The 12,666-nt window shown below is 30.2% G+C and overlaps 1 protein-coding gene across 1 annotated transcript; it reads left to right on the top strand.

Annotated features, from left to right (window-relative positions):
* The first annotated feature begins 7,822 nt into the window (after nt 1–7,822).
* On the top strand, nt 7,823–11,328 carry LOC120179582 (two-component response regulator ARR11-like). The gene is given in 6 exon segments (XM_039185147.1): nt 7,823–8,109; nt 9,155–9,307; nt 9,406–9,792; nt 9,930–10,006; nt 10,185–10,776; nt 10,779–11,328. Coding segments are annotated over 6 exon segments (1,737 nt in total). The 5' UTR covers nt 7,823–7,976; the 3' UTR covers nt 11,174–11,328.
* Nucleotides 11,329–12,666: the final 1,338 nt, after the last annotated feature.

Here is a 12,666-nt window from a genome sequence, read left to right as displayed (position 1 = left end):
AAAGTTTAGGTACTAAAACGAAACAAAAGTGATACTTTAGGTACTAAACATGTAGTTTACCCAATTTAAAATTATTATAAAAATTAAAATATTATATAAATTTAGAATTATTACTATAAAATATCTCTAACAACAATTGCGTCATCCTATTTGGTTCAAATCCAAAATTATTATTAAAATTTTAAACATTAGATAAATATAAAATTAAAATTTTAATATCAATAAATTTCAAAACTAAAAAAGAATGAGCAAATTCCAATTTTCCCTTTGGGCTTAAAAAATGTGGGATATTAAAGCTTTATTCAAATAAATCTTTTAGATAATCCAAGTTTGATTTGGGCCTTAAAACTTTATTTCAATCCAAAGCCCATTTAATTATTAATAAATTATTTTTCATTACAAAATAATATTTCGGGTTAGGTTATATTTGTTCAAAGATTTTAGTTCAGACGGTGTGTCTGAAAATCGATTAATAATAAATATATTTTTAAATTTAAATTTAATTATAACAATGTATTTTTCTAATATTATTATAGTAAACTAACAGGTAACACAACCATTAAACAAGTCTAAATTATCCTACTTCCTTGTAATCTAGCTCGGATTTTATACATTTGATTCGATCTAAAAAAATAAAATTAAACGATAAAGTATAATTCATTAATTCGACTAACTTAAAAAAAATTAACTTAATTCAACTAGGCTCAATCGAATGCTCGCGACTAATTCCTCCTACCCATAATTCTACCTTCATTTTAAGTCTATTTTGACCGGAATACAAATCAAGTGCTAATCAACTACTGTAAAATATACACGTGACCTCAATTCCTATTTTTAACAATAAATTTACTCTTTCTATAATTTAATCTCTCGACTTTGTATTTTACGCAATTTGATTATTTATCGTACTTTTATAGATTCTTTCTTTTCATCGATACGTTGACTCGTTCATATTCGCGACAATATATTGTCTCTATCGTAAAAAAATAAAATTATAAATATATTTTATAATTTTTTATGGTATTTGATTTATTAAATAACATTACAATATAATAAAATAATGTTAGTTAAAGTCGTTAAATTAGACCAATTCACATCATAAAAATATAAACTTTTATAATAAATTTTTTTAAAAAAAACTCAAAAATTTCAGCCTAAAAATTACACCATTTTCATAATTCAGCATCTCTTCTAAAATCTAGAGCTAATTAGAGAGAGAATAGAATAAAAAAATTAGTTGACCATATTCCCATATGTAATAGGATAAGGAGGAGGTAGGGTAGTAGACTGCCCCCAACGTCAGGTTGAGAGCCGCTTACGTGAAAGACCTCCGTTATAAATAAACCCTTAATCAGAATAGAATAATATAATAAGAGTAAAGCTTTATTCTAAACTTTTAATTAAATTAATCCAAAGCAAAAGTCCCACTCAAGAGATGTTGCATGGACTCACCAATCATGCCCACAACCCACCACTCTCTTTTTACCGCCTTAATTATAAAACAACGACCCGAGTCTGAACTTTTTTTCGATTAATCTAAGTGTCTAATATTACAAGCGTTATTATTTTAGGTATTTAAGTTGTGACGATTGTTAAATGATACGTGTCGTGTTAAGGTAATTTTTTAAAAATATATTTTAAAAAAACTTAAAAATATTACTCCCTCTATGTCAAAGCCTAAATTTATAAAGAAGATAAAATATAGTCCTCATTGTGACACTTACCTACCTGACAATCAGCAGGATCTGGACTACTTGCGCGAAAACAACCTACGAGAGGGGAGGGGAATATTTTTTTTAAATGTATTTTTAAAAATATTTTTAAATATAAAAATGACACGTCATTTAACATAATTTTTTAACGGTGAGTAAGGCTCGGGCACTTAAAGTGATAACGTTAGTAACGTTATTCACTTGGATAAATCGAAAAAAAAAATTAAACACCTAATTAAGAAAAAAGTATAATTTAATCACTTATTTTCTAATTAAACCCCTTTTATACTGTAAAGTATTTCAATAGTGGCCATTGGCCATTTGGGTTTTTCTTCTTTGAATGCCCTTTCGGTACCCCCCACTCCGTGTAAAGTTTAACCATTATTCTATATTTTTATAACAACCATTATCTGATCTTTTTTATAGTCTGAGATGATTATAAAATAATGTATATTCACACATCCTACAGACGTAACTGTTTCAGTTCGAAACTTCTAAGTAGAATAACACTCTCCTTTATCACTCAAACCATTTGATAAGTTCTAAATTTCAAAATTTATTTAATGATAGTTTCGTTTCGATTAATTTAAATATATGTATGGTCTTTTATTTAATTTTTAGTAAAAAGGTTAAAGATTGTTCTCAAGTCTTCATGAAAAAAATTGCCTTGTAATGTTCCATTAGTGGCTAGAAGAAATTGGAGGGAAAAGCTTTTGGTTTGGTTGGCTAGGGTGGTGAGGTGACTCATTGGTGCTCCATTGAAATGAAGTTCAATAGATGCCCACTTACCCTATCGATATGCCCTCCAAATATTGGGCTATCGTGGCCTTTATTTAATCACCCTTTATGTCTTGAGAAAGGGAAATTAGGGTTAACGAAAAATGGCGAGTTTGGAACATAATGAATAGTCGAATGACCATTTTGTAACTTTTAATAGTTGAGGGACTTAATAAAGCAACACACTATAGTTGAAGGGTCATTTTATAACTTTTAATAATCAGAAGACTGAACAAAGTATCACCTATAGTCGAGGGACAATTTGTATACTTTACCCTAAATGGAAACAATAAAAGTTTATAGAATATTAATATTGTTGATTAAATAATTAATATAAAGTATTAAGTAAAAGGGTAAACTATACCAGACACCACCCAACTATAGCCCATTTTCATTTTGACCACTATTTTTAAATTATTCTCAATCAGACCACTCAACTATTTAAATGCATTCAATCTGTGGTTAACATTTAATAAAAGTAATGATGTTGTAGATAGTAAAATTGATATAATTACACATTTGGTTAATGTTACTAATATATTATCTCAATTTGGTCCTAACTTTAATAAATTCAAATAAATTTAATCTTCAAATCAGTTCATATTGCGTGACTCTAATACCAATATCATGACATGCCTCGTCACCAGATTGAATGATTTAATTTATTTAAATTTAATAGATTTATTTTTCACCAATCAAAAGATGCCACTTATCACCATCTTGTGACACAAAAATTTAAGGCGTTAAAATTAGGGGAGTATGGGATTTAAAACTGGGAAACATGGGAGCTAAAGCTCTCTCTCAACGACTGGGCCTAGCAAACTTTTATGCTTAAAATAGATTACATATGGTATATATCTTGTATATTAATCTAAACTTAAATTATTAGTATTTTATACTACATCTTAACTTAAATTCACATATTATATTAAATTAAGTTAACACCTTAACATTAAAAATACATATTTTATTTTTAACTTAATTTTAAAATATTATAATAATAATAATAATATATATTTTATTTTTATCTTGATTTTGATTTAACTTGAATAAAATATATTTTATATTTTATTCTTACTTTAACTTAAATATTACTTTAATCTTATAATATTTTAAAATTAAAATTAAAATAAAATACATTTTTAAATTAAAATATTTTAAAATTAAGAGAAAATATATTTTATTATTATACTATTTTAAAATTAAGATAAAAATAAAATAATATTTAAAATTTAAGATAAAAATAAAATGCAATTTATTCTTATAACATTTTAAAATTAAGATAAAAATAAATATATATTTTTAATGTTAAGATGTTAATTAATTTAATATAATATGTGAATTTAAGTTAAGATGTAGTATAAAATACTAAGAATTTAAGTTTAGATTAGTATACAAGATATATACCATACATAGTATACTTTATACATAAAAGTTTGCTTGGCCTAGTTGTTGAGAGAAAACTTTAGCTCCCATGTTTCCCATGTTCAGACCCCACACTCCCCCAATTTAACACCTTTAATTTTCTTTTCAACATAGAATGACACGTGTCATCTTCTAATTGGTGAAAAACATATCTATTAAATTAAAATAAACTAAATCCTCCAATCAGGTGATGAAACATGTCATGTTATTTGATATTAGTGTCACGTGGTATGAACTGATTAGAAGATTAAATTTATTAAAATTAGGATCAAATTGAGAGAATATATAAGTAGCAATGACCAAATGTATAATTATACCAATTTCACTAACTACCACGTCAGCACTTCCGTTAAATGTTAACTGCATGTAGTATGATTGAATGCATTTTAAATAGTTGGGTGGTCTAATTGAGGATAATTAAAAAAATGTGATCAAAATGCAAAGGGGTTCAAGTTTGGGTGGTGTCTGGTATAGTCTACCCTAAGTAAAAGCCAAATTGTCGAGCGTGGAGAACACGCACCAATGCTAAGGAGACAGACACATGGGCAGGTCTCCCGAGTTTGAGTTTGAGTTGACAACTGATGTTTTTCTTCGAAAGCTTTTTTCCATTTCCTTTTACCGTATCTAAAGATTCCCTAACGAAGGTGTTAATATTTTTTTAATATTTTTAATAAAACGTTATATAAAATATTATTTTTATCAGAAATATTAATATTAGGTTTTACTTAAAATGTTTAACATATTTAATAAAGTACTAGTTAAAATATTATTTTTTTTCTACCTAGAATGTTAATATTGAGTTCTGTCGAAAATTAGTTAACAAAATTAATATTTATAGTAAAAAAATAATGTTTTAGGTAGTTCTTTACCGAAAATTTAAAAAAAAAATATTAACATTTTCGGTAGGATATTTTCTTAGTCGTATATTAAGGCTACCGTACAGTAGAACTACAAAAAAATAAGGATATCTCATATACGATAATCTTAATATACAACTAAAAAAATACCCTGGAATATAAATACCCAAAAATATTACAATCAAAATAAATACTTGTAAGAATAAAAACCTGTCAGGAAATACGTGAGAGACTCGATTTTCATTTTCGCTTGGATTTTGGGTTTTACGTTTTATTTTGCATATATATTTTTCATTCAATAATCGATAGTCACCAAAATTCTAATTAAATTCAGAGTTGGTTTTTTTATTATATCATTATTATTATTTTTTTGCAATCCAAAATAGTCAATAAAAATCTTAATATAATCAAAGGCAGATACATTAAGTACTCTAGGACCTAATGGTGCGTTTGGTTCACGGAATTTAAGATTATCAACAGGAATAAAAGATTACCAGAGAATAAGATTACTGAGAATGTTGTGTTTTGTGTTTAGTTGGTTTAGCAGGAATGTAAGATTACAGTGTTTGGTTAAATGAATAAAATATTATTGAAATGTATATTTGACCAAATTGTCCTTATTATATATTTGTATAATATTATCAGTCGTAAAATATTTATATATTTTCTTTAAAAAAATTAAATTTATAATATTTATATAATTTTTTTTACAAAATTAAAAATATAAAAAAGGTTTAATGAAAGGGTAAAAAAAATTTAACCCCTTAACTTTATATAAAATTTTAATTATAGATTTTTTTTTTGTAAATCTAAAATAATTTAAGGATAAATTTGTAATTTAACTTTCATAGAATTTTTACTATTCAATGACAGAAGAATGATATTTTTGAAAAAAAAAATAAAAATTTAAGGGCATTTTAATCCAAAACGCCGGTAATGTTACAATACCTAAGGAAATGGAGGTAATGACATTCCCGATAATATACCCCAAAAAATCTACTATTGGTAATAAAACATTACCGGGAATGAGATTCCCGACCAACCAAACATGGTCCTTGAACCAAACACCCCCTAAGTGTATATATTTTAGATAAATTATTAAATTTAATTTAAAAATTTCCGTAGCCATTTTGTTAAAAATTAATAAAGATATTAATATCAAAAATCTATAGTATGATAAAAAATAAAAAATAAAAGTTACATATTCTAAATTATTTGTTTGTCTCATGTTGTCATCTATGCTATTCATCTTATAAGTACAATGTAGCAATTGTAACACATATAAATGGATCAAGAGAGAATAGACAAAATGGTTGATATTTAGAAATTTTTTAATTCTCATACGATATAAATATTTTTTTTTGTCCTCCTGATTCCAAGGCTTTATTTTGACTAATCTGGACCGACCCGCGTCTTGGAGGGTGAGTCTTCTAACATGGAATTTTTTGCAACACACAAGGACTCGAACTCGAGACCTTGCTTAAGCGATATCGAGCTGCCTACCACTCGAACCAATCCCGGTCGATAAATGGCGAAATCTTTGTTATTAGGTTGAACAAATTTGACCAACTTCTATTTATTGCAAGTAGTGTTCATATGCTTTAAATTTAGAGGAATTTATATAGAGAATCTGAGGGACTTTCTTTGTATTATTCTTCCATTACCGGCTAGTGTTTGAATTATTTTATTTATTTAATTACAGACGGACAACATTTGAAAAGCTAATGGAAAAAACAGTCAAATGAGAAGATAAGAGTGTACTTTAACACAAACTTTTTAAAACTTTTTATTTTAATATACAAACTCAAATAGTTAGTTCTGGTCTGGTCCAATGATCTTGGTGATTTTTTTTTATAATATTAATTATTATTTAAAATAATGTTTTTAATTATTTTTCAACTAAACTAATATCTAATTAATTAATAATATAGAATAATAAATAAATAAAATATAGAAACCTAATTAAGCAAATATGAATGGGAGAAATTATAAATTCGATCCCTCGATTTTTCTCATTCTTATTCTAATCATTAAAATCTATATTTTTTTAATAAATTCATTGAACTTTGGATTGGTTCCATTTTACCCACTCAAGCATAACATCAAAAATAGAAATGTGACATGATAACCACGTATATTTACTTTAATTAAAATTTACACATTTACACATTTTTTCTTTATTTTTTTGTTTCATCTTTATAAGATGAAAGTTTTACGATTTAATCTTTATGTCACGTCAATATTGAAAATCACCATTTCTTGACGTCTTTTCTGATCACTCAAAACATCGACGAACTAGCTTCATCATCTTCTGTTACTTTATCGATTTAGATTTTTCCAAAATCAATTTAAAATTCACAAGATTCAATACAAATTGTAAAACTTGTGAAACCCTAAACCATTTCAATATATATTTTTCACCACTCGACCGGTGCAAATATTTTTAAAATTCAGTGACTAAAATAATAGTAAATAAAAAATTCAGTGAATAAATTGCTTTTTTTAAAACAAAGTTTTAGTGAGTAAAATAAGAGTCAAAAGAAACCTGATAGATAATTTTGTTATTTACCCATAATGTATAAAAATTATTGTGTAAATTACATGTTTAGTATATAAATTATCAGTTTTTATCCGTTTTAGTATCTAAACTTTCAATTTTTTTAAATCATACCTATAGTGTAGTTTGTGTTTCATTTTAGTACATCGTCATTAAAAACTTTAGTTTTTGTTTCATTTTAGTATCCGTTCAAAACTTAACGCTAAGTTTTTAAAAAAATTGAAAGTTTAGATACTAAAATGGACTAAAACTTATAGTTCATGTACTAAACGCGTTAAAATTTCAACAACGGGATACTAAAATGAAATTAAAACTAAATGATAGGTATGCTTTTGAAAAAATAAAAGTTTAAATATTAAAATAGGCTAATAGTTTAGGTACTAAATGTGTAGTTTATCCAAAATTATTTTTTTAAAAAGTTGTAAACGTGGAGTCCACCGGGACTGTTAAGTAGCCGGCGCCAAGTATTCGATAATCGAATGGTTTCGGTTAAACTCAAACCTTAAAACCCAACCGAATCCCCTCTTCTTCCCCGTTTCCTCTCACTGGCTTTCGTACTCAAAGCACTTGGTTTCACCCTTTCTTAGCCATTGGATCCTCAAAACGAAGCCTTTCTCATCACAAGGAAAAATATAGTACTACACAATCATGGTGGTCGAGACCAACTTCTCTTCTCCTCGAACCGATGCCTTTCCTGCCGGCCTCCGTGTTCTCGTCGTCGATGACGATCCTACCTGGTTGAAGATCCTTGAAAAGATGCTCAAAAAGTGTTTTTACGAGGGTCATAACAGTACCTTATAACTTCTTTGTGTTTGTTTTAATGCACCACTGTTTTTTTTTTTGGTTTTGCTGTGAACGATTCATGTTTTTTTTCAATATGGGTTTTTGGTTTTGATTCTATGGAAAGAAGATTAGAGCTTTGTTAGTGTGTAGGGATGTTTTCATTCTTCTGTTCTTGGTGTTTTCTCTGTGTGTTCCATTTAAAGTTGAAAACACATGATTTAATTGAGAGATTAAGGCTATGGATTTTAGTATGTTGCTAGCCCCTATAAATGTCATAGGAATGTCATTTTGGTTCATTTCTAATAATGGATCATGAAATTGGAGTGACTAATTTGAAAAGTCTGCCTTTTATATGTCTCTCTCTCTGTGTGTGATTTTGTTTGTATTGTCTGGTTTGATATCTTGCTAACATGGAGGATATTGATGGGCTTCTATGTAGTTAACAAATCTTAGTTAAACTAGGAACATACGCTGATGGCCGAGATTACGATTCGGTCTATTCATCGGGAAGTTCGAGCAACTCCTGTCACCCTTTGCTCTGAATTTTTAACTTGATGGATTTTACCGAGAGCTGGGAATGTCTTTGATTATCAGCTTTACTGGTGTAGTATTTGAACAAGATTGGGTGGATGTATTAATGAGCTTGACTTTAGCCAAAACTACTGAAATCTGTTTAAACTCGACGCGGAAACCGAAAATCCTTGGCTGAAGCTCGACTCGAGGTAGCTGCAACCAGGGCCTAACAGGCCAGAGGTTGGCTTGCCTAACTAGTTTGCTGTGTTCCTGTTTTGGTATTGGCTAGCCTTTTTCTCTAGATGCTTTAACAGTGCAACTTCCTTTTTAACCTCTTCCGCTTAAATCGAAGATGGTCTCCGAATATCGTTGCGATTAGATTAAAGATGTTTTCAACACGGATATGGTTGGTTTCGGATGATTACGAATCTGATGTAGGATTGTTTAGCCTTTATCGGACGATAAATGAAGCATTGAAACGTATTTTTATGTGATCCTGACATACTTTTTTGGTGCTTGGCTTGTTTCAGTGACTACATGTTGCCTTGCACGAGAAGCCCTGAAATTGCTTCGTGAAAGGAAGAATGGTTACGACATCGTGATCAGTGATGTTAACATGCCCGACATGGATGGGTTCAAACTTCTCGAACACGTTGGACTCGAAATGGATTTACCTGTCATTAGTCAGTTCTCTATCGTAAATGTTGTTTGTTCTGTTTTTTTCCCCCTTCGAATTCGATCGAAACATCTACTCACAAGCTCCGTTCGTGTGATGTTGCAGTGATGTCTGTCGATGGAGAAACGAGAAGAGTGATGAAAGGTGTTCAGCACGGCGCTTGCGATTACCTTCTTAAACCTATAAGAATGAAAGAGCTTCGGAATATATGGCAGCATGTGTTCAGAAAGAAGATACATGAGGTGAGAGACATTGAAAGTCTGGAAGGCATCGAAAGTATTCATATGACTAGAAGTGGCTCCGAGCTGTTCGATGACGGGCACTTCCTTGGTGGAGGAGATACAACCTTGGGAAGGAAAAGAAAAGACGCCGACAACAAACACGACGATAAAGACCTCGGTGATCCTTCATCTACCAAGAAAGCCAGAATTGTCTGGACAATAGACCTTCACCAAAAATTCGTCGAAGCAGTAAATCAGATTGGATTTGATAGTAAGTATGATTCAAATTCAAATGCTCGGTTTTAAAGGTTAAGCTCTAGATCATCGTCACCGAATTCGAGCAATATCCCGAAGCCTTTTCTGTCAATATAATCATCATAACACCTCATTTTCATGTCTGTTTGACAGAAGTAGGGCCTAAGAAAATACTCAACCTGATGAATGTACCGTGGCTAACGAGAGAAAATGTTGCCAGCCACTTGCAGGTAAATACCTCCTACTTCTTTGGGTAGAAAAGAGTGTTTTCGAGGAAAAACATGCTCGATTTATTCTTTTTTCGGATTATTCGAGATCGACGCGACAGAGTTTCTATGTTCTTGAGATGTTAATTGTCCATATCCAAGACATTGTTTAGATTCTCATCAAGAAAATTCTCTTGTGCAGAAGTACCGCCTCTATTTGAGTAGGCTGCAGAAGGAACGCGATGTAAAGAACTCATTCATCGGAATAAAGCATTCAGATCCGTCTTTGAAAGATTCGAACTCCGGTTCCGGTCTCCATAACTCAATGAATGTGATACAGGACAACGTGTCTAATGGCAGCTTTAGTTTTTCAGTGAATAACTCATGTGTCCCGAATGTCGATCTCAAAGGTCGTGAAGGTGATGGAAAAGGAATTTCTTCAGGGCCAATGGCAGAGTCCAAAGGAACATTTTCAATCGGCATTCCCGATCCTCGTAAAGCCAAGAGTTTGCAGATAAGCTTCGATCATTCCCTTGGATCGGTTGACTCGGTTGTAAACTTGGCATCATTCGGTTCTACCGACACGGTGCAATACTCCTGGAATGAAGTTCCTCAGATTCAATTCAAACAAGAGTATGAACCGTTGCAATTAGAAAACAGAATCAACCAACTGCCGCTACCTGGTTTGCAGCATGATTTGCTGACCAAATATCTACAACCTGCCATATCCGTTAGCCCCGGACCTTCCATAATCGAAAAAACGGCTACCAGTAGCGGATTTGAAGTTAAGCCTATGTTGACCAGTACAGAAGCGATCACATCAAACATTCGAGTCCAACGGAAGCAGTTGGCGAGAGCCATACACTAAACGATCAAGTTTTCGAGCCCATTTGCACTACTACATCAAGCATGAAAGGTCAGGATATCATTCCAAACCACCTCACGGAGCCGGAATTTTCACCGAGAAACCTATACGACGGAGTAGGAGTCGAGGACTTACAACTCTGTTGGCTTCAAGGTGATTGTTATGCCACGAATTCCGGTCTCCAGGGTTTCGACTGTACCGAGTATAACAATCCAGCAACGATACCCGAAATGCCATTTCACTTGTATGATGCACCGAGTTTCGATCACGAGCATCTGTTCGATCCCACGGAATATTATGTGATCGATCAAGGATTGTTTGCGTAGCACGGAATCGCATCGACGGTGCAGAAACCGATCCGTTGCTGTTATAGGTAATATCTGTAAGTAGAGTACTTCCATTTTCATTGGATTGAAACGCCATTTTCCCAATCAATTATGGACTTGAATGTCGAAGCATGTATAACACAAGAGGTGATAAAACGTTGGAACATGTAAATTCTGCAATTTTCTAGCATGTATTTTATCATGTTTAAAGTATATTATATTAGGGTAAACTGCACCCGTGACCACTTAATTATGACAAGATTTTAATCCGACCACTCAACTTTTAATTGTGTCAATCATACCACTTAACTATTTAAATGATGTTAATCAAGCCATCAACCGTTAACACTTAACGGAGAGGGTAATGTGGTAGTAACACTTGGGCCATGTTACTTACACATTCTATTAATTTGATTCTAATTTTTAACAAAGTAAGTAATAGAGACCAAATGTGTAATTATACCAAACTTTTTAACTGCTATATCACATTCTCTGTTAAATGTTAATTGCTAGTAGTTTAATTAATATTATTTAAATAATTAAATAATCTAATTAACAGAATTAAAAGATCAATAGTCATATTAGAATCTCTCTAATTAAGTGATAACGAATGTAATTCATCTATTATATTCATATTCATGTTATATGTGATCCTCGAATTTGAGACTTCAAAGGTTAACAACAAATATTTTAACTATTGTTGCTTGATTCGTGCAAATAACGTCAAACTTTAATATAAACAACTCCCAAACTTAAATGTAAGAAGTGATTTGGTGAACATATTTACGAGATTATCATGAATGTCAACTTTACTTACAACAATATTATTTTGAACAATAATACTACGTACAAAATGATATCGAATATCAATATATTTTATTTTCTCATAAAACATTTGATACTTTAATTATAAGAAGTATGACACTATGGCCATCAAATGTTTATTGAGAGAACAAAAGTTTTAAATTATTTTAGTTAAATTGATTGAGCATATGATAATTAATCAGTTTTTTTTTGTTAAAAGCTGATCAATTAAAATCAATTATTTGTATAATATTATTATAATAAATTTTTGATTAAAGAAATAAAATCATAAATAAAAATACATATATTTACGTGAATACCCTTAACAAAATATACAGATCGAGAGAAGGGAATTTTCATCATATCAAGTACAATACAATATAAATTGGATAATTAATATTTTCACTTTTACATAATTTAAAGTTAAATTTAGATATTTAAATTTGTATTTTTCTTTCTTCTTCCTAATTTGTGGTTAGTCCTTTTTTTTTTCTTAATCGTTGTGATCCGCAGTGTTATCAACATTGGTGTTGATCACCGATCGTCAATATTTATTATTTTTTTTATTTTATTATAGCATATCTTTATTTCTTTTATTTTCAATAACTCCGTCTTTATGGTCTTTTTCTACCTTTATAGCAAGTTTTTCTCTACCTTTATGACACGTTTTTTTGTCGTTTGGCTATTAT

The sequence above is a fragment of the Hibiscus syriacus genome, unplaced genomic scaffold, assembly GCF_006381635.1.
Source record: "Hibiscus syriacus cultivar Baekdansim isolate YM2019G1 unplaced genomic scaffold, ASM638163v2 tig00112429_pilon, whole genome shotgun sequence".
Classification (NCBI taxonomy): Eukaryota; Viridiplantae; Streptophyta; class Magnoliopsida; order Malvales; family Malvaceae; genus Hibiscus; species Hibiscus syriacus.
Note: the sequence above shows the minus strand (reverse complement) of the source record. Positions and strands in the feature narration are given on the sequence as shown.